The 23,209-nt window shown below is 37.0% G+C and overlaps 2 protein-coding genes across 4 annotated transcripts in view; both read right to left on the bottom strand.

The window, feature by feature from the left end:
• The window catches only part of LOC113066833 (low-density lipoprotein receptor-related protein 5-like), a 59,748-nt gene extending 47,191 nt beyond the window's left edge, over window positions 1-12,557 (bottom strand). Inside the window, exons 1-3 of the mRNA XM_026238888.1 lie at window positions 12,476-12,557; window positions 4,045-4,245; window positions 2,969-3,188 (exon numbers count right to left, since the gene is read on the bottom strand). Of these exons, the coding sequence (XP_026094673.1) occupies window positions 2,969-3,188; window positions 4,045-4,245; window positions 12,476-12,557 (503 nt within the window). The remainder of the gene's footprint in view (window positions 1-2,968; window positions 3,189-4,044; window positions 4,246-12,475) is intronic.
• A 3,573-nt stretch (window positions 12,558-16,130) lies between these two features.
• On the bottom strand, window positions 16,131-23,045 carry LOC113066832 (uncharacterized protein C11orf24-like). 3 transcript variants are annotated; one of them, XM_026238887.1, is made up of 5 exons: window positions 22,745-23,045; window positions 22,212-22,251; window positions 21,474-21,653; window positions 18,591-18,689; window positions 16,131-17,537 (listed from the first exon to the last, which is right to left on the bottom strand). In XM_026238887.1, the coding sequence occupies exons 3-5, from the start codon at window positions 21,622-21,624 to the stop codon at window positions 16,780-16,782; spliced, it is 1,008 nt and encodes a 335-aa protein (XP_026094672.1). In that variant the 5' UTR covers window positions 21,625-21,653; window positions 22,212-22,251; window positions 22,745-23,045; the 3' UTR covers window positions 16,131-16,779. The 3 variants fall into 3 exon arrangements, with proteins under 3 accessions (XP_026094672.1, XP_026094670.1, XP_026094671.1); XM_026238885.1 differs by having other exon boundaries at window positions 16,131-17,621; window positions 22,745-23,044; XM_026238886.1 differs by lacking the exons at window positions 22,212-22,251; window positions 22,745-23,045 and adding an exon at window positions 22,112-22,132 and having other exon boundaries at window positions 16,131-17,621.
• Window positions 23,046-23,209: the final 164 nt, after the last annotated feature.

Below are 23,209 nucleotides of genomic sequence, written 5' to 3'. Positions count from 1 at the left end.
GATCTGAAGCAGGGCCCCGACAGAGGTCTTGGATCTCCGTGGTAAATCTCAACTCAAAGCTCTCAGGCGGTGACAATAAGAAAATAAAAGCGCATGAAACTTATATTAAGGATGTATGCGCAAAAATGCCAGACACTGACTTGCGGATTCCAGTGTAACAGGATCTTTGTGCTGGAGAACGGATCTCTTGGTTTGAACTTTTCTTCTTAACGCAATGAACTTCACAAAACAGGCAGCTAATGTTTTGAAAAAAAGCAAGCGGTATAGATGTGTTTCTTTAGGCTACAGGCCAGGAACAGTGTCTGGCTCCATTTTTAATGTCTCTATCATACACCGCACAAAATGAAATGCATTCTGAGGAAAAATATCCCAGCTCTTGGGTGTCATAAATACAGAATGAGCTAAAAGCCTTGTGTCCGCAACTAGATGGACCATAAAAATGCAAAAAGCACAGTTTAGCAGCAGCACTTTTTTTTTTTTTACCTAAACTTGAGCTGTCATGACCGTTAACTGACTATCAAGGTTGTTTTTGCTCACTGTGAGTGTGTGTGTGTGTATATATATATATATATATATATATATATATATATATATATATTAGTGCTGTCAAAATTAGCGCGTTAACGCATTCGATTAATTTGAAATATTTAACGCGTTAAAAAAAAATAACGCAATTAACGCGGTTGCAGTTTTTTTTATTTCCAGTTGTGGCCTATGTGTGTTCAACGTGCAAAGAAATATGGATAAGACCAAGGAAGGACTTTTAGACGGAAAGTTTCAGTATAAAACTCTGCCGGATTACTCTTCAGTCTGCCACAAGAAACATTACTCTTCATTCAGTCTGCCACAAGAAACAGCAACATTAAAATCATGAAATCAAATGTCATTGTTTAAAAAAAAAAAAAAAACAATGACTGTAACAGTGCGTAAATCAGACCTTTCTGTAACGCTAAGGTTAATAAGCTTAAACAAAAATGACGAAATAATTGTGTAGCGGAGTATTTTTTGTACACAGTGCCGCGAACTGTCAATCACTCCTGTACGCGTGCATCACTGTCCTCCTCAGCTGCAGCAACTTGCGCTCTCTCTCTTCATCAAGCTTTAAAACAAAAAGGGAACAAAAAGATCATATTGTCTTTGTGCATAGGCTATAGATTAATTAGATAAATGAATATCTAAATTTGTGCCTTGCCGTCTACTGTATTTGTTTAGAACTTAGAAAAAAGATGCTGCAGCCAATGAACAGCCAGCGGGGGCTGCAGGACGACTCAACCTCCGACAGTTTTTAATGTTTATCAGACAATAAATACTCAAGATTTTGCTTTAGTATAACTCACAACGAGTTTCACACACCTTCTCCGGCCACGTTGAGTTGTTGACACTTAACAGTGGGAAAAGCGACACATGCGCTATTCACTTGTATAACTTAAGGGTGAATGGGTAATCTAGTTTCTGCTCTGGGTCGGATGAATTAGGAAGCTTGCATTGTGAAGGGCGCTCTGAAAATCGGAAGTGCAGGTAAAAGATTATAACCTCTATTAAAACAGATGTCCACAAATGAGCGTACCGGTACGCTACAAGCACGTTCTGGGCGCATGGAGAGGTGGCGGTACGCTCAAGAGCTATATTTGGAAGTGGCGGTACTGAGTACTGGTGCATGCTGGCCCACTTAAAGCACTGGCAATGACTATACTTTGGAATTTTTTTGCAGTCCACTTAGAATTTAACATGGAAATCATTTTTGTTTTTTATTGGCATTGATTGTTTTGAAATTCAAATGGTACTTACATGCCTGTGTTTTAATTTCTGTAATAAATATGGCTTTCAAGCCAACAGTTAATTTGGAGGATATTGATGGTTTATTGCAGGTATGTTGTTTACATGAGAAAATCTGTGTTACAAGTTAAACAAAAATTCCAATAAACAATCATATTTTGAATTTAAATAGTTTCTTTGTCTTGAGTTTACATTAATTATTTACATTTTGCATTTACATATCCAAAAAGTTTCAGTCTTTTAATTGCGATTAATCGCGATTAATTTTAAAAAATTGTGCGATTAATTAGTTAATTTTTTTTAATCGATTGACAGCACTAATATATATATATATATATATATATATATATATATATATATATATATATATATATATATATACACACACATACATACACACACACACTTTATGTAAACAAATGTTTAATGTAAAAAAAAGGAAGGTTGAAGAAGATATAAAAAAAATAAATATAAAAAAATAGATTTCTTATAGTATTAATGTTGGTTCAAATATAAATACTGACATACGTGTACATAAATAAATACACACATAGGTGTAAGTGTATATGGGTACACATGCACAAACACCCACAAATTGTGAATTGTGTGTGAACTGACATTGGACATAAATACATATATACACACAAACACACACATTTATAAATCAAGACAAAAATTTGACAAAAAAAAAAAAACTTTAAAAGTTGAATTTGCTGATATTCTTAAAACTTTCCTGCAACTATAAGACACGGCACAGACAGTGACTCACATTACCTAACATGTCTCAAGCCAAGTACGTGTGTACACGCTACGCCAGGGCTTAAGTAATGTGAGTGAGAGCGATCTCTCAGAACTCAAGTTACATGTTGCATATTAACACGCCAACTCGCCAGCAAAGTCGCAGCGGACACACAAGTGGATTCTACTTTGGGCTGGACACACGGCACCAGAAGAGTGAAGGTTTGGCATGCAGGATCTACACGCCACACAACAACAGGAAACAGCCTGAACGCTATATTGCATCCCAATCTCCCTTTTGGGGGGGCAATTCTAATGGCCTATAAATAAACAACCAGGCCACACATTAATGAATGCTGGGGGTCAAGGGTGGAAGGACACATGCAAAGACCACCCACTGAATGGAGGATGGGGACGAGAGTTCGGAAATGAGAGCATAGTGGAAGGGTCTTACCTTTCAGCAGGGTTTAACGCTATCGCCCTGGGTTGGTCGAGATCTTGCCAGAAGAGCACCTTGCGAGAGGTGCCGTCCAAGTTGGCCACTTCAATGCGGTTCGTCTCCGAGTCGGTCCAGTAGAGTTTGTGTCCGAGCCAGTCGCAGGCTAAGCCATCGGGAGAATCCAGACCTGATACCACCACTGTCTGCCCTCTGCCCAGTGTGCCCTCCTTCATAGCTGAAAAACAAGGCCTCCATTCAGTTCCACAACAGTACTATCAGTTTAAACATTCCTCAAATGTTTCATTCTGCCTCCAGATAATGATACAATATTTTTGCTGTGCTACAGTAGGGTTGCTGTTTTTTGTTGTAATGATGTGTCATAATATTACTGTTTTCACTGCATTTTGATCAAATAAATGCAGCGCTGGTGAGCATAAGAGTCTTTGGTAATACTTTAGAATAGGGACCAATTCTCACAATTAACTCTTTGCTTATTAGTGAAGTGAAAGTGACATATAGCCAAGTATGGTGACCCATACTCAGAATTTGTGCACTGCATTTAACCAACACAAAGTGCACACACACACCCGGGGAGCAGTTAGGGGTTCAGTGCTTTGCTCAAGGGCACCTAAGTCATGGAATTGCAGGCCCAAGACTCAAACCCACAACCTTAGGGATAGGAGTCATACTCTCTAACCACTAGGCCACAACTTCCCCTATTATTAGCATGCCTATTATTAACATATTTGCTGTTTATTAGAACCTATAAAGCACAAATTCTGCATTACCATATTCTACATCCTTAATTCTTCCCAATACCTAAACTTAACAACTACAAAATTAGCAGCAAATTAGGAGTCTAAGGTAAAAGTTGTAGTTAATTGCTTATTAATAATGAGAACTGGACCTTAACATAAAGTGTAATGAGACTTTTCTCAAAAATAGAAAAAATTGTATTACATAAATATATATTTAACATATTAGATAAACGTTTTCTTAAAAAATGTTAAAATACAAACAGAAAAATAAAATAGATTGCCATACAGTAATTTCCTTGACAGTGATTCCAAAACACAACACACTGATCTTACAGATAGTAGAGAGGTTGTAGTAGGTCTGTTTGATGGCCTCTTCACTGACGTCCGTCCAGAATATCAGGCCCTCTGAGAAGAGGAAGTCCACTGCGGCCGCATCCTCAAGATCACCGACAACCACGGTGGACTCCGTCCGGCCCGCCTCAGCGTCCACCAGCCGAACATCCCGCCGGTTGGCAAAGAGCAGCAAGGGAGAACCTGGTGGCAAAAATTCTGATGTCACCAAAAATATGGGCAAAATTTCATTTCACTGTGTTAAATCATTAGAAAAAAATGAGGAACAGACAATAACAATTTCTTTTCAAATTATGACTCTGCATTTCTGCTCCCAAGGAATCTGCCATTTCAAAAAACGTGCTTTGTAATCCACTCCGTCTGTCTGCTGCAACGCCGGCTCCCTGTCTCTAAATAATCAGTGTTTTTCATGAACTCATCGTGCTAAATGAGAGGCACATGTGACGCTCTCTAGGGAATGAATAGCAGATGAAACGACGGAAATGTCTGCCCTTCATCTTGGCACCCAGACATCTCCGCGGGGACCGCCAGTTGGCACCTCACACCCGTCCGCATGTGCCAGCAAGTGCCACTCACACCGCAGTCAATAACTTCCTGGGGGTGAGGGTGGGGGGAGGACATATGATGTCATTAGATGCGAACACAAGGACTATAGTGATAGTGCTGAGGGTTGGGACGTCCTGCTGTGGTCTACCAGCATGCCACTTACCAAGAACCATGTCATCTCACGATAAGCAACTGCGGGTTACTGTTTTTTGGGGTGCAGCTATTAATAATAAAATGTAATTACCTATATAAGGACTGCAGTGGCATATTTTAAAAATAAAATTTGCTACACTCCAACTGTCATCTGATTTATACTTCTTTTTTTTCTTTTTTTTTACTTTTGGCATCATTCAAAAACTGTCTTTTTGCTGTAAACTGGTTGTTTCACAAAATACTTTATACTGTTAGTAACATTTAAAGATGAACACTTGCTGGACTGAAGCAACTTAGATTTATTTGATTAACTATATATATTTTAATTGTCATTTTCAAATATGGTATCATCAGACTTTATGTTATAGAATGTTTGTTTGTCTCTCAATCATCATTGTAATGCATGTCATTATATATTTCTCCTCCCACAAAATCTTTTATAATCTTTTCATTGATTTACATGACAAGCTGTCAATTTCATCTTCCAACTTTTTTTGCATACAAATGCAGTAGCTGCATAAAACTGCTCAGTTTGGGCCTTTGAGTGTTTTTCCTCTATTATGAGATCCATATTCTCCAACATCACACTATATAAGCCATAAAAGCCTGGGTGTATCAAAATAAAACTGACTTTTATTTCAAAGAAAGTGGCTAAAATCTCTGAGAAGTAGAAGTTAATAACATTTGAGCCATTCATTGCAAGTCTGCAGGATTTTTTCCTCACCCATTTTATCAGATGTCCTGAAAAAAAATTTCAAGTCTGATCATTTAGAAGAGTAAGCGCACACCTCTCCTAAACAAAACATGCGATTTCAGATATCATTTATGTCTGTGGCACAAACTTGAAGAATGAGTTGCGCGCCAAAGTTTAATAACTATGATTAGAGGTTTGCTTGGAGGCCAAGCTAAAGTATGAGCAAAAGTAACAGCAAGTCTTGCCTTATTTTGAGATTTCAACAGCCCTAAAGTGGCATTTTCCATCACGTGGTCGCAGATTTTTGCCAAGGATGGTATCCACTAAGCATGTAGTCTTACAAGACTAAACAGTGCACGATATGTGATTTGGTGTTATCTGAAAGCAAACACCGTAGCAATTTTTGACTTGAGGGTTTTTTTTTTTAGCAACCACCAGGAAGGAAAACCAGCATGTTAGTGTCCTGTGAAGCTCCTCTGTGTAGAGAGAAAAAGAAAGAAGATGCTGGAGAACCACCAGATAGGCCTGTCGCGATAATCAATAAATCAATGAATCGCAAGGTCAAATAAAATGAGCTTGAGAATTTTTCCGGCGATATTTATTTTTTCAATTTTTATAAAAAATGTTTAATTTGTCACAATGTGGTAGTCTGGAGGTAGAAAACAACCTCTCCGATGTCACAGATGTCCCGGGAATAAAAAGATAACGTCTCACTAGAGTGACCAGCTTTGGGAGGCGCCTTTCACTTGCTTTTGGATGTTTGCCTATAAAGTGATACCGCATTGTACTTGCACTTATTTTAATACCGTGTAGCATATTTTGCAAGTAACTTCGTTGCGCTTGCATCATTCTGAAAAGCTGACATGATTTTTTGACTAGATGCGGTGTAGACGGGCCTGGAAAAAATGAACGCGTCGAACCGCGTCTCTTCCATTATAAGCATGCATACCGCATTTGAAATAACGAACTTGAGCACAAAAAAGACGTGATATGTGAACGGCCCCTTCATCTGTCAAAATGTTTATTTTCGGTAAACGATTAAACCAGGGGTGCCCAACCCTGTTTGATTAGGGTTGGAGCCAAACTTTGCAGGACAGTCGATCGCCAAGAGCAGGGTTGAGCACCCCTGGGTTAAACGGTCAATATGAACATCCCTAACTGGCATATAAACATAATATAACATACAAAATTAATTAATTTTAAGCCACACAAAGTCAATATGTTGGTATTTCTTGCTCTGAATCTGCCATAAAATAAAATAAAAGTTTATTGATCTTTGAAAAGGTGTACCTGTGTTATTATGCCATTATCATTATATTAGTTGAAACTGGTCTTAGAACGACAACATTATTGTTTATCGCGATAATTTCTTGGACAATTTATCGTCCAGCAAAATTTGTTATCGTGACAGCCCTAACCACAGATCTCCTACATTTCATCACATTTACCTTTATGAATCACTGGCCAGCTGTACGCAACTATAAATAAACCAGAATCAGATGTGGATTCAGAAGGCAATATAGTTTGTTTTATAGCCAAATAATTAAAATTCTAAAATGTATTTATTATTTATGAAAAACATTTTATGAAAAAACAAAAAACAAAATTGCCAGCCCCAATTGAAATAAAGATTGAACCTAAATAACATAAACTATATACTTCTGTATACACACTTTATTGAGCTAATGTTAGAAATAGAACTGAAGGAAAAGGAGATTTAAGCCAGATGCTCAGTAAAGTCACGTCATTTAACTATCAGTGACTTCCTGCTAAGAACACGCATATGCATATTTTGTAATTGTCCCATACAACACTCTGAGAAGTCAGATTACATAAATGCTTCCATCTATACTAGGCCATTTAAAGCTTTTAAAGATCATCAGTTCCATTACAAATTTACCAAGTCCGAAACAACACCTTTAAGCTTGACTTTGTTCAGTTATCACAAACTAAATACCCAAGTATGACCGCAGGAAGTGTCAATTACTTGGCAAGTGTAAACACAACTTTAGCATGATTTATAGTTGTATACATTTCATACAAACACAGCACTCCTTCTACTAAACACTGACAGAGGCGTGAAGCACACATGCTGTAAGCAACAGCAGACCCCAGACATCAAACAATAACCGGCCGTCCTCACTCAGCCTGGCCCACAGATTGTTTTTCAGTTTTTTAATCCACCTCTTTTACTCCTTTCTTCCAGCTTTCAAACTACATCAAAGACAGAGGTATATTCAAACCATTGTGAAAATGAGATGCAGGTCTATTCTTTCTTCTTATCAGCTAGTTTCTTTAAATATATATATATATATATATATATATATATATATATATATATATATATATATATATATATATATATATATATATACACAGTTTCATGGGACTGTTGGCAATGTACATGTCATTTAAGTGGCATAATTGCATCTGCTTCCATCTGCACAGAAAAGCCTTTGGAATGATCCATCAGAGCCTGGGAGGACTCGAACACCTCCTTCCCCGGCGAGCACAGAGCAGTGGGGATTAAAAAGATAACTTCATCCCAACAGCTGCACTGTTTTATGAGATCACACAGACCTCTGTGGCCCAAATGTGCAAGAAAAAACACCACCAGCAGCAGCATGATGCATAAGAACCACAACCAGCCCCCACCACAATCTCCTATACAAACAGACCAGATTACTCACTGTAGGTCATTTCAGTTAGATAAACCAACACATGAGCTGATGAACAGCTAGACTATAGTTCAAGAAAAGTAGATTCTCAGTCTTAGGAGTGCACTTTAATTACTAGTATAAATATATAACACATATACATTTAAAAGTAAAGGCTTGTCAATGGTTCCTATAAATTAAGCAAAGAAGACTCTTCTTATGAAAACTTTTTTACTCTTTCTCACTCTATTATTTGGAGACAGATAATATTCTTGATGTTGCATTGTAGGTTTTTCAAATGTACCGACTTGGGTCTTTGGATATTAAGTTTCATCATCTATTACAGACAAATCATATTCATCTCCAAAGAATGAACAGACAGACAGAAAATGATAGACAGACAAACAAAAATACCTATAGACAGAGAGACAAAAAGACAGACAAGCAGACAGATATATAGACAGACAGATTCAGAAATGCAGACACACAGACAGGTAGACCTCAGGTAGACTCCAGAAAGACCAATAGAGAGACAGATAGGAAATTATAAACAGACAGAAAATTATAGAAAAGTAGACAAGACATGCAGACAGACAGACAGACTTACAGAAAGATAGACAGATAGATAGTAAACAGACGAGACAGACATATAGATAGACAGATATAGAGGAAATTATATACAGACAGACAGACGAGACATACAGATAGATAGACAGATATAGTGGAAATTATACAGACAGACAGACAGACAGATAGAGAGATACAGAGTAAACTATACACAGATAGACAGACAGAAGAGACAAACCGATAGATAGATAGACAGATACAGAGGAAGTTATAGAAAGAAAGACAAATACAGCTCTTTTGAGAAACTTTATTTTTCTAGTTCACCTTTTGGATTTCTGAGGTTTATAGAAACATAATTAGAAGCCACTCAAGAGAGGTTCTGCAAGTCCAAAACTTCTGTGGACACAAATCTTTCTCACAGAGCACGTCTGAGCTCACTATGAGAAAGAAAAGGGAAAACGGATCCAGAACTCCAGCGACTCTGTAATGGGTTTAGAGGCAACATGCCAGAGATCTAGAGGACAAAAGCAAAGCGAGCCTTGTTTCAATGGCCATTTAAACCCTGCGCCTTACTAGAGGAAACAAAATCAGTCAAAGTCTAGCAATACATTTTTCAAGCACAGTGTGAAGATCGCTAATCTCCCTAAACAGACGGCCCTAGGAGAACTCATTTCCAGTCTAAAACCCAGCACCCATATGACTTAGGAACTTCCGCTCTTCTCTGACTTCTGTAGTGCCAGAAGTGGGAGTTGAGAGCACCTGGGCCCACCGGGCTCCTTCTTTGTAGAGAAAGAGCACAAAGAAACAGCTGAAGGAGTCTGAGCTTGTCACCAGAATTAACCGTCTTCAGAAGGGAGGAGCACAAAGGAGGCTAGAGGTCTACGAACACGTGAAGACTCCTGGAAAGTGGGGAAAAGAGCTTCAAATGAAAAGCTGCTCAGCTCATTCACTATCACTGTTTTCTTTCTCCCTCTGTCCTCAGTCTCCTTTTACCTACCTGATTATAATCAAAAACGGTCGCTCACTTCCTCCAACCCTTATCAGCAAGAGACAATACAGTAAAGTCAGAGACTGTGTTAAAGAAAACACACAAGAATGCAAAGTTTTTTTTTTTTTTTTTACTGAACTCTCTGACACCTTATTATGATCCTAACACCTAAAGATCTTTCTAGTTATCTGGTCTAAATTGGCTACACATTTTTTAAACAATTTTAAACTGAAATAACAATTAAAAATGCACAAATGTCCCACAAATCCAACACCCATATTAGCACAAAAATAGGAACTGGTTGTTACATTTCCTCCCAAAAAAAATCCTTTCATTCAAATGCAAACTTGTTTAATTAGCTTAAGGAGTTATTGACATTGGCAGTATGAGCTTGACAATTGCATCAAAAGTTTGAGGTTTTTGTTATGCTAAAATTCAACAAGGCCTTTTGTTGTTCACTTATGTTAAATTAGCATTACATGCAACAAATTTTACCCCATCACTTTTGTCTTTGAAGACACTAAAATAAAAAAGGTTTAAAAACCCTGGGTTACGACTGGCTTATTCAACTGGTATTAATATTATACTACTAGTAAAACTCCAGAGACGAGGCTCTGCGACATTAGCAGTGATGCTTGCTGGCAGACATTTCCAAACGTACATAGTGACATGTCAACAAATGAACCCTCGCTTATAGACGTGACCTGAATAAATATGTTTTTTTTTCTCTAAAAGTAAATAAGAACACCAAGCCCAAACTCCAACTAAAAAATAACATGACAGTCTGTTCTTAAAATTGCAATATAATAGCTTGGAATAATAACGCGACAGCAGCTGCATACAAACAATGTAGCCCTGTAATAATTTAAGTACTTCATAATGCCAAAATAAGAGCATTTCAGCCAAGAAAAAAGTAGGTTTTGTTCCTCACTCTTCTTAATTTTTTTTTTCTGCACTATTACAGCTTTTTAGATTTTCAGCGTGGTTTATGAGTTCTCTAAAGCACCCATATATGTAGGATTTCCTACAGTTAAAGAGAATTAAATTGTTTGTTGTGGAACTTATTAAAGATTTTCCAACAGAATCAGGCAGTAAAACCTTTTGGATCTAATTGGAACCTTTTTTTATTATTATTACAACAGGATTGGATTAGATTCATGTTGTTCGGACAACTTGGTAACACTATATTATAACTTTTAATAGGAATTCATTTACACACACACACACACAAAAAAATGCTTAATAGAACAAGTTTATGTTCATTTGATCCGAATAGATTAAAAAACATAAATTAAGCATTTTTTTACTATCCGAAAGCACATTAACTGATGCAATAAAGCTTAATGGAATGAATTACAAGACTAGCCTAATATACAGAATTATCATCTTAAGCAATATTTACATAATAAGGTTCGTTGAAATGGGTTAGAAGACTAGTCTAAAAGAAACTGGTCATTTTAAGGATTATTTATGCAATAAAGTTTTTGGAATGAGTTCGTAGAATACAAAAAAGGACTATGTGTTTGTTGGTAAATGTTAGGAATAAAGTTATGAATAGAAGCTAAACAGATATGAGTGGAGGCACATAATATGACTCAATCCATCTGAATTAAACTATTCACACGCTTTAACTTCCTTGCCCCAGAAATAACAGCAAACCGCAGCTCAATCTCTCTCTCTAGGCGTGAATACAAAAATCCAAGCAAACCGATATAAGTACATGGTGCTAAAACTATAAATATTTAAGCACAGGCCTGTTTGAATGCCAATTTCTCATCAGCAACTTTCTACAGCGATGCCTCTCTGTAACAATATTGAAATCTAACACTAATCATTCATCTTTTATATATATATATATATAGTAGATACTACCTACAAAATTAAAAAGCATTTAGCTTTTTCTTTTTTAATTTGTATGCATTTAGCATTTATGACCATATGATATTGCAAGACTATAATTTTAAGAGTTAGTTTATTACTCTGTAGGTCAATTTTAAATGTGGAAAGCTAGAAATAGTTTATGACAGACATAACATATAAGTACATTTTAATCTAAAAAATGAACACAAACTACCAATTTAGACGTTAACTAAATTTAATTTACTAAACTAAGTAGCTGTTAAGCACTAGTAATGTTTGTTTAGGTTATATATCTATGTTATTATAAAGTGGTATCAAGAAAATCTTGATCTTTATACTGTGAGTCTTTGAACTGGCTTAGTCTTTTTTTCTTTTTCTTTTTTTTTTTACTCTTATTAAACTTCAGTAATACTATTCGGATGAAGGCCAGGTAAAATAGCAGTTTTTAAAATAGTTTTAAAAGTCATTTTAAGAATTTTTCACTCTTTTTCACGGTGTTTGACATCCGACACCGCAGAGGCCTCCATAACACACAACCAGAGCACTTTACGAGACCTGTGAGCTTAAAAACTCCGACCAAACATGTCAAATGCTTCCAGCAGGCATCACAAAAAGTTGACTTTAGTTTTAAAGCTTCAACTCAACTTCCAGAAGTGCACATCTGGGTAAAAAAAAAAAAAAAAAAAACCCACCGCAGACTATCATTTTGTTCAAACAGCTCAACTTTAGGCAGACTTATATTTACTTTCAAAACTAGTTACATTTTCTTAACATGTAAACGACCCGTTTGAAACACAACAAAACGCGTAAAAGTTACGCGAAACCGACCGTGCGCAAGTTTGTCTCGCGCTCTTGCGTGTTACTATGTATCACATTGTTCGCGGTGATATAAATGAGTTCAACACCTCAGAGCCGCAGGAAAAACTCCACAGAAACTAAGTTACTCACCACGAATCACCGTCAGACTACAACAAAGCAGCAGTTCCAGCAGTAAAATCCCCATCGCAAGAGCTCCTTGCTTTAATTCCATAATCCCAGCTCCATTTCTTCGAGGTATTGGTGTTAGGAGAAAGTTTGCCGTCCGTAGGTCAGTCAGTTGGACTTTTGTAGTTTTTTTTTCGCCCGAGCGACTCTTCTAGCGATAGTAGAAGGAGGCACGAGGAGGGGAATGACTGACAGCGGAAACCGATCGACGTCATCAAGTGGGATTGTGCGGCGCTGTGGCGCGGTCGCCTCTCCAGTCCAGTGGAGGTTTTTTTTTATTTTATTTTTTTTTTTTATAATTAATGCCATAACCGAGAACAATACAATGAGAATTATCCATTGCAAAAAAATAAAAAATAAAAAATAAAATATCTAAAAACCCTGTGCCAGTGCATAATCCATCAACAACTAAATTCTATATTCATATGTACATATATAAAACGTCATATGCTCTAATTGCCTTTTTACTTGCGAAGTTTTGTAAACCATTATAATAAGGTTCCATTGATTCATTTTAATGTATTAACTAACACGAACAATACATTTATTACAGTATTTATTAATCTTAGTTAATGTTAGTTAATGAAAATACAGTCTATAATAAATGTTAGCTCATGTTAATTAACATTCTATTAATTAATGTTAACAAACGCAATTTTTGATTTTAATAATGCATTTGTAAATGTTGAAATTGACATTAACTAAGGTTTTTAAAATGCTGTAGAAGTATTGTTCATGCTTAGCTCATGTTAACTAAAGTAGTTAACTAATGAACCTTATTGTAAAGTTTTACCAGCATTACAATAAAGCTTGAAATCCTTTTTAAAGTGCGAAGAATTCAGTATTAAAAATGCAGTAGGAATATACATTTTAGGCAATATATATATATATATATATATATATATATATATTAAAATTCAAGAGTATATATTAAACCTATTTTAATTTTCTATTGGAGTTTTTATGTTGTATTCAGTTTTTTTAGGTAATGTTACTGCTTTATTATGGTGTTATGTGTGTCATGGTGGTGTTGTATTATGTTTGTGTGTGTATCACTGTACTCTTTCGTTGTGTTGTTATTGGCTACAGTTGCTGGAAAGGCCAATCTTGATGAACTTGTAGTCATCATGTGGACATAGTTGATATCAGTCAGTTTTACAGTAACAAACTGATTTTAATCACTCAAACAGGCTGATTTATTGACATATAAAGTTAGCAAACGCAAAATCAGTGAATTTTACTTTTTTATATAATTATATTTAATAATAAATATGTACACACACACATACACACATTTCCACTTACATACTCAGAACTTTTGTGGCTTTATACTCTCATCCTTCAGGGGATTTTCAGTAGAAGCAGCCATCAATGTTTCTTAATAATACAAATCCTCAGAAAAGTAAAAAGAGTACATGATTCAATTGTTAATATGTAACATTGTTAATATTTATTGTTAATATGTATAGTAAGAGTAAAGAGATTTAAAATTCAGTATTGGGAGAACTTCATAAGACATATTTGAGTTCTTTGATTCAAGATTGTCAAATAGTTCTCAAACTGAAAGAGACAAATGTTAGTTTGATGTCTTTTTCTCAGGAGAACAGTTTGAAAAGGAGGAGAAATAACTGAGATATTAAAAAGATCTCATTTAGTCTTGGGAGAACTTGATGAGACATATGATTTCTTTGATGAGAGATTGTCAAATATTCTGAAACATGATACATATTCACATGAGTGTTTTCTGGAGACTTTTTCTCCAGAGGACAATCTGAGACACAAATGAGACATTAAAGATATCTCATTTTGCATTCCGTAGGAGAGATAGAAGCTTTAAAATTCATAAAACCAGCTTTGTAAGTGAATGAGAGATCAATTCTTCTTTGTGAAAACATTAGCTTAAACATGCCATGCTTGGCACAGTTTCTCCTGTTTGTTGCTAGCCTGTTATGTTTCTTGCTCGTATGAAAGCTCAAGAGTAAAATACAATGATGCAAATTCTTTTTGGGCTCTTTCATGAGTCCTGAGGTGCTGTAAACATCAAGGATCAAACCAAACCCCTGGCGGACTGAAAGCGCTCATTGGGCTGAATGCTAAAGTTTTGCAACCAACTCCAAATCCAAAGTGAAAGCATATGTGCACAGTAGTGCGTGTGAGCGAAGCAGGCAGTAATTCCCGGGCCTAGAGAAACATGCTGAAATGAAACCTGCCTTTACAGTCACCTGTGCAATATAGCTCTTGGCATTCTCTTTGATCCACCGAGCACTGTGCACAAATAAAAAAAATCACTTTCTTCATTGCCCGCTGTTACTTTTGAATATTATACTTTGCATCCAAGCATCCAAGACTTAATCCGAGACATATTTTGTTCGTAACAGATGCCATCTGGAACAAGTCCTCTTAAAACGGAGGGTTTATAGAGGCATCATGTCAGTGTGCTTCACACTAACCCTGTTGCTTGCTACCTACTTCTCACTGGAAATTCATGGTCATAGTCAGCCTGAAGCTGTGCTGGAATATGGGTCTGCCACTTAGTTACACAACCAAGGAAAACATGGATATTCTGCTGAAAGTTGTAGCAAATAAAAGGCTAATAATAGCCATCAATACCAAACCATCAAAACAAATGAGAGACCCACTGTTTTGTTTGAAGAGCGTGGTTAACGTTTTTATTGGAAATTTGTCTCCATTGTTTCTCTTTTGGCATGAAGTAATAATCTATGATGTGAAATGCCAAAAGAAAGTGAGAGATTGGGAAATTTTGAGGCCTGAGACAATTCCTTTGGAAATTATAAAAATACAGTGCTCAGCAAGAAATGTGGTAATCATAGGTTATGATATTTTTTAGTTTTTAGGACAGATCAGGTCAGCAACTAGTTGCACAACCGTCAGCAGAAGATAACAATGGACTCCATACTCCATCCTGTGCTTCTCTAATAAAATCCACATTTCACATGACTTGTTGTGTTTCCCTCCAAAACAAAACCATCCCCTGGTGAGAGTGTTGTAAAGGTGTCAGCCCACCTTTCCAACTTGTTATTCTCCTCCCTGCCAATTAAAATTCCAGACTTTTAAAACTAGACAATGTGCGATGCACATTTCCAAGGTGCAATGATTGGCCGGTAGATGTGGCTTGTTTATGTGTGGCATCTTGTTTACTTCAAAGGCTGATTGATATAAACTCCTCATAAAAAACACTGAAACCGTGGGAAACCTGGGGCCCAATGGCTCCAAAAGCAAGGCGACGGACCCCTTGAACGCATCCATTTCTGCTTGTTTTTTTTTTTCAATTTCTGTGCTGATTTGGAATAACTATGATAAGAATTTAAATAAAAAATATATATTATTATGTCGCATAATTGTCATCTCCTAAATGTTTTATTTTAGTTTTCTCAGAGCAATGTCACATTCCTTAATGTGCTAGTTAAATGCTGACCAACTTATTTAAGGGGGTGAACTACATTCTTATTAAATTAAGAGAAACACACAAACTCCATTATGATGAAAGTTCCAGTTTCTGTGGAAACCAGATGCACAGATTTGGCGTCAGCCTAGTCATGGATCAAAGTTAAGGTAACATCAAGAACAGACAGACACTTCACACATAATAAAATAACTCTGAGTGCAAAATAAGTTTTTTCTTTATTATGCATCTTTTTAACAGTGCAGCGATTAAGACTTACAAAATCAATTTGGCACATATCAAACGATCATACTTCATCCCTTCCTCTGATCTGATCTTTGTTCCAGACACTAAATACACAATGGCGGAGTTATTCCCTTGGCTATAATGTGCTTCTGTACCACAATTCCTGGTTTGGCATTTATTCCTCACACCCATTAAAAAACAAAAGAAAAAAGGCATTAATTCATAAACATGTCTTTGAATTTTCCTGAACCGTTCTGACAAACAAAAAAAGGCAATTATTGCAGCCAACTCAGCAGCCGCAGATGAAACACTGGACAAGACAGAATAGACAAAACATTTCCAGGTATTGCACTATGAATCCCTTATAATGACATTCACTGAATGAAGGTTGAGGGCTAAGTTAATACTAAGGCTTCAGCCCCGTGTGCCAAGAGTTAGGTGGAAGCTAAATCTGCATAGAAACAAAAGATACACTCGAGCACCAACTGGATTCTCGTATCTTGAAGTCGTAAGGGGCTTTCAAGTGTTTGAGTGCTACCAAGAGGTCTCAAACCAAAGTCGATCTGCTACCAACCGTTGAAAAAGGAAATATACTGAAAGGTAAACCAAACAATCCTGGTCAGACCCCTGAATCGGAGTACATTCCGTTGATGAGATAGTCGACCTGAGTGTAGTCCTTCCGCTTGTAACTCTCGTATGCTTGTTTGAGAAACAGCACCACCGTGACCAAGAAGAAGAGGAGGCCAAACAGAAGAACGGCCAACAAGGAGCTTGTGTTCAACAGGTGGCTGGTCAAAGGGTCTCCGGCCACCTCAATCACGGCTTGGTCCCCTTTGGGAATGTCCTTGGGCAGTGTAGATGCCACTACTAAGGGGCTCAATGAGGTTTTTGGCGTGGTTGGTGATGGCTTCTTCTCATCTGATGATGCTGGAGAAGTTTGGATTTGTTTTGCGGTAGTAGTGGATGAATTTGTTGTAGGCACTGATGGTGAGATGCTGGCGGAAGTTTTGGTCCCTGATGGTGATGGTGAAGAAGACGGTTTTGAAAACATGGTTTGTGCAACTGTTATGGAGGTGGTGGTTATTCTGCTAGTTGTTGGAGAGGGTGTAGGGCTGGCTGGAGAGGGTGTAGGGCTGGTTGTGATTGGTTTAGGTTTAGTTGTGTTGGTGGATGTCGCAGCTGGTGTTGTCAGAGTTATTGAGGTGATTGGTGGTTTTGCCACTGTAATGGTTGTGGGGACCATCTCTGTTGGAGTGGTCTGAAGGTTGGTGGTCGATATGGTCATAAATTTGTCTGGTAAAGTGGCCAGATTTGTGGTAGTGGAAGTCCTGAAGATGAAGTCATCAGCATTAAGTGTGACATTATTTGAAGAACCATCTGGAGAAGATTGGGAGTTTGTGTCAGAAAGCTGATTTTGCATCACAGATTCACCAGTCTGATTTTTGCCCAGATGGACAGAGTCTGCCAAAACAAAGGTTGGGTTGACAAATGGTGACATCTGGACCATGTTAACTGCACTAATGTCACAATTAATTTCTAGATTCTGATAACTTTGCACGTAAAGCCGCGTTCAGACTGCACGATTTTAGCCCCGTTTTTGGTTCGCCGACAGGTTTTGAAAAATCGCCGACAAATGCCTGAAATCACAGGCAAATCTAAGCTAATTCACGCGAGTGACAATCACGCTGTGTGAAGGAGCAAAGACGCGATCTGTGAGAATCGCAGACGAGTCGCCGATGCCCGTGAGATATTTGGCATGCTAAATATCTGGACCTGTCGGCGATTCAAAATCATGCTGTCTGAAAAGTGTTCTGACTGAAAACTACATCGGCAATGAACGACATCCAATGAGAGAGCAAGATACAGAGCAGCGGGGAATTCGGGGAGTTATAGACTACACCATCGGCAAGTATGGCTTAATTTCAGAAAAAGGCTTTCTTCTCGGTCTATTTGGACCCATGAAATGGAAAATAAATTAGTCTAAATTTAGCAGGAGCACCCGTGTCTGTTTGACGTTTCATCTGAGCTATCCCAGTCTCACGTGAAAACCCCGGTCTTGCAAGTGTGATATCGCGTTGTTTCCTTGTCACATCTCGCGTGTGTTTGGTTGTGAAACACAGTTTGCGTGCCAGACAGAGCTGTCGGCGATTCTTCCTATTGTAAAGTCATGCAGTGTGAATCCTTCTGTCGCCGATCCATTGTGCAGTGTGAGCACAGCAGTGACTGAATGCCGGCCAGGATAGTCATGCAGTGTGAAAAGAACAGTGACCCGACTACTTTGAAAATCGTACAGTCTGAACTCGGCTTTACGGTTTTGTATCAGTGCGACAAATCATTCCAAATGAACAAGTTAGTGAACAAAACAAATACAAACATTCTTACAAGAGATTAAAAAAAAAAAATTGCAGGTAAACCTAGGAAAGATATTACCATTTAGGTTCACATCTGGTTCCACTGACGGGTTTTTGAAATTTGTGGCATTTTCACAAGAAACATTCTGGGCCTTCGAACCGAATTCCCCTGCAGGACCTGAAAAATGAAGAACAAAGTAATCAGCAGGACTTTATTACTTGAAATAAACCTTGTTTACAGTCAATTTCGATGGACTTCAAAACTACATATGACTGATGAATAGACAGAGGTGCTAATGAATCAGTACCACGGCAAAAGAAACCTTATTTTAAAAGGATCTTGAAAGCAAGTTGCAGACCGAATTGAGTTCAACAGTTAAATGACTCTTATGAGCCATTTCTGAATGAATCATTTGAAAAGTACACAGGTCAATGGTTCAAATCAGTCTGAATCTGAAGTTACTGAAAACAAATAGAAAACATATTCACAAGATCCGAGACATCATCAAAATGTCCAATTCATAAATCATCAAACAGCAAAAATGGACACTTTTTACAACCATAACCCAAGTTTCAAAGGCTGTTTTTAGAGTGTCATGGCCAAATATTTCTAACAACTTGATCTAAAGTATGAAATAAAACAAACAATCTGCGACTCCTCAACCAGAGGTTGTTTACACTGGGAGAGATGTTCCCCGAATGCTCATTACTGGATGTCAAACTGAGCTCTGCAGTCTTTGGGAACGAGTCACGTCTGGGAGGAAAAATAGGCCTTGCTGAACCTCTTTTTGAACCCCTCCCAGCAGCCATGTGTGCACACCTCAACCTCCGCATCCGTCTCCAATCTATCCCTTATTCCCACTTCCCCCCGGCAGGACCAACGGGGCTAGAAAGAATTTGCTTGCGTTGGCACTGCAGAATGCTCCAAAATGCCCCCATTTCCTTTTTTCGATCTTGCCAATGGACTATCATCCAGAGTTTAAAAGCTCCAGGTGAATCAATAATCAACCTCACTGAAGTGCTAACCGCCAGATGAATCATCTCTTGGTCAGCGTCGACACACTAAATCAAGTGGCCAGCTGCATCGTGATTTTTCCCTTTTAAAACACTTCTCCAGCTGTTCAAAGCAGAAAACAAACAAAACCAGAGGTGAAAGGAGAGCAGTGTGAAACAGTAGAGGACCTGGCCTGATTTTTGCAGTCGCCACAGGTTGCCCTGTAGGACGTTTGGTCTTTGACGAGTCCAAAACACACCGTTCCCTTCAGTGGAATGTGGAATGCTTATGTATTTATAGCTTGCCATCATTCCAAACATTTCCGACTTCCAGATGGCGGTGGTGATTCTGACCTTGCTTTCGATCTCTGTACAGCTAACGTGATGGAAACTCAATACCGACAATGTATGTGCGTGTTATCAGACGGAGGCTACGCCAGTCGCTCTACACACAGCCAGCATTTACAGAGGTGGCGAGATACTCAAGTGCAACGTGTGTGGTCAAAGTGAAAGGGGAAAAAGAAAGTGATTTAATTAGAAAAAGAGCATGTCTTGACGAAGACTGCAGAAGGGTATGGCCCGCTGAAGCAGCGCCTGGCACATAAGCAGAACAGCCCGACCAGGCCTCCCTTTCATCTTAAATGCGAAACACATGGCCTTCTTTGAAAGTGCACGTCCTTCAAAGGAAAAACTTGATGTATAAAAGTCAAAGCGCAACATATGGCTTTACTTTAGTAAAAAAAAATATTATATTCCGCAGGTACCTTGTTTTATCTTTGAAGGTAGCACACAGATTGCATTTCATTCTCAAGCCCTCAAAGAAACAGGAAAAGAAAAGTTCTGGTTTAATTCTTAGAAATAGATTAAAAGAATCAAACAAATCTGTTCATTCTGCTTTATGTCTTATGTATGTGCAGGGATCAACAATAATGACCCGTGTGAGAGCTTCGGGCCAGTTAACAGTACTGTTAGAACTTAGTCGATCATTTTGCAAACCTTTCCTTTCTTGGAAGAGATTATGGAAAATAAAAAAAATTAAACACACAAACACACACACACACAAGTTCAAGTGGGGTTTAATGTTGTTTGGTTCTTCAAAATATTTTCTTTTGTGTTCCACAGAAGAATTTGTGCATTCAAGACCAAGTGTTGACAAGTCGTTATTATGATGTCTGGTATGTTCAAGTCACTTTGGTCAGAACAAGATTAACTTGTCTACATAAAATTAAACTTTTTTTTTTTTTTTTTATAATACAACTAAAAAATGAATAAAGAATTTACATTGTGATATTTACTTTTTTTCGTTTTTTTTAATTCAATTTAATAAAAATTCAGAGTTTACTCAAATGTAATAATGAATTTGTGGTGGTGTTCATGTGCGTTCAACTCATAAATATGATCTATCTGACATGACCTGAACTAGGTCTTACAGGTTCTGAATGATATTGAATATTGTCAAAACATTCTGCTGATAGATATAACAGAAAGTTAAAATTACCAAGATGACTGACTTGGATTCTGTGCAAAAACATTTACCCGTGTAATCTTATATATTTATTGCATTATAGGAATATAATTAATGATTTTGAATTATTTCTTTGAGTTTAAAAATGCTTGACATTAAACAACAAATATAAAGTAAAATCCAATTAGGTTATATATATATATATATATATATATATATATATATAAAAGAAAAACAACAAAAAAATTATTTACACACAAAAAACATTTTGCAATAGCATACTTCTGTCAGAATAGTAGCCATAACATAATGATCCTTTGTGGTTACCTTTCTCTCAATATGTTATTAAAATCCAAGAATATTTATTATAAAACATTAAATTGATAAAAAATGTAAATAAAAAAATAATTATATATTATATTATATATATAATTATTATTATTGAAATGCAATTTAAACAAATCATTCAAAAGCTTATCTGAGGTGCACGAGAGACAGACTTACAAAGACTCAGGGAACAATTCTTCGGTTTTTCCACTATCCCGAGGCCATTTACCAAATGCATGGGTGAATATGGAAACACAAGGAGACCCAGAATGGGAAGCAGGACCAGGAAAGGATGGACAGGCATGGTCACATGAGTGGCTGAGACCATAATGTGAGAGAGGATCACATCCCCAACATCTGTGAGATACACAAAAGCTACAAAAGCAAATTCATTCATTTTTAAATATATTAGAAAGATAGATATCAGTTGTATCAGAAGCTAGTGAGAATGAACATAAATATGATTCAATTGCGCCATCTAGTACAAATTCCAAAACACTACAAGGAAAATGTTTACAATTTCATCTGGTCTACCTGCGGTTTCACAAACCTGTGAAACAATAATAATACTAAACAATAAGTGCTATATAACATGTAGGAACGTTGAGGCATATTATAAAGCTACATATGATATTCTATTTCACATTAGAAGCTCCCATTTTAAAGAAGCATACGCCCTAACCTCTTCTAAGTGCTAGAAATATGCTTTGAACTTGAGTTGATCCTGCAGTTTGTTGGTTATATGAAAGCTTCGAAAGTGAATAAATAGGTCTTGGGGCGAAGAACATAAATGTCTGCCACACCCCTGAGAGCACCTGGTCATGGCAAACAGCACTGAAGGGCTCTCTAAACTCCTTCCAGGATCTACAGATCATATGACTTCCATCTCGGCTTGAACAAAGAAATAAAACTCACAAGAGATGAAGCAGATTATTCACGGATGGTCCGTCCCGAGCTGGAATTAAAGACAGAAAATAAATAAAGCCATTTTTAGTTCTAGATAAAACAGGATTAAATCACTTCCATAGAACTATCAGCAAAAAAATCCTATTACATTAATTATCTATTTATTTATTTTTAATATAAAGGGTTATTTAAGACACACATGAAGCTAATTTATAATTGTAAATTTACACCATCATGGAGGTTAATTAAAGGTCGTTACTATGGTAATGTGGGTCACAAGGTCACAAACTACATTGTTTGTCGAATACAAACAATTTTCTAACCCACTGGATCTGGATCTATTTTTCTTAGATACACACACTACAGTAAAATAAATAAATAACATTTAAATAACATAAGATATGAACATTAATTACATTAATTAGAAAATGACTTAATCATGCAGATGAATGACCACAATACAATTTTAATACACAAAAGGTGTTAACTATTAAAGCACTGACAAAGCAAATGCATAAAAAAGCTCACGAGGATGCACTTACCAACAAATACAACGCGTTCTTTCACAACAACAACAAAAACAATCGGTTATAAATGTAAATAGCAGTGTTTCCGAAACACTTTTCTTTACCGCAGTTTACAAACGTAAGCGAATAAGTTCCGTCTCATTCCTCATGCAGTGCGTGTTTATTGTCACTCTGCTGTCTGATGTTTCCTATTTTAATTCTGGGTTGTTTATATAAGTAGCAGCTAGCTAACAGACACGACACACGAGTGACGCGACGAGAGGACATGCAGGACTTCCGGGCCGTGAGCGCGTCAAAATAAAAGTCATCCGCTCATAATGGAGAATTTAATTATATTGAATAATTCCAGAAATTATTAGGGTAGTCACAGTTTGAAAGGTATAGTGGGATTATATGTAAAATTGTTTTATATAAATATATACAAAACAAATATTCGTAATGTAAAATTAACAATGTTGAAACACACACACACAAACACAC

The sequence above is a fragment of the Carassius auratus genome, chromosome 50 (assembly GCF_003368295.1).
Source record: "Carassius auratus strain Wakin chromosome 50, ASM336829v1, whole genome shotgun sequence".
Taxonomy (NCBI): Eukaryota; Metazoa; Chordata; class Actinopteri; order Cypriniformes; family Cyprinidae; genus Carassius; species Carassius auratus.
The sequence above is the reverse complement of the archived record's forward strand: the minus strand, read 5'-3'. Positions and strand labels throughout refer to the sequence as shown.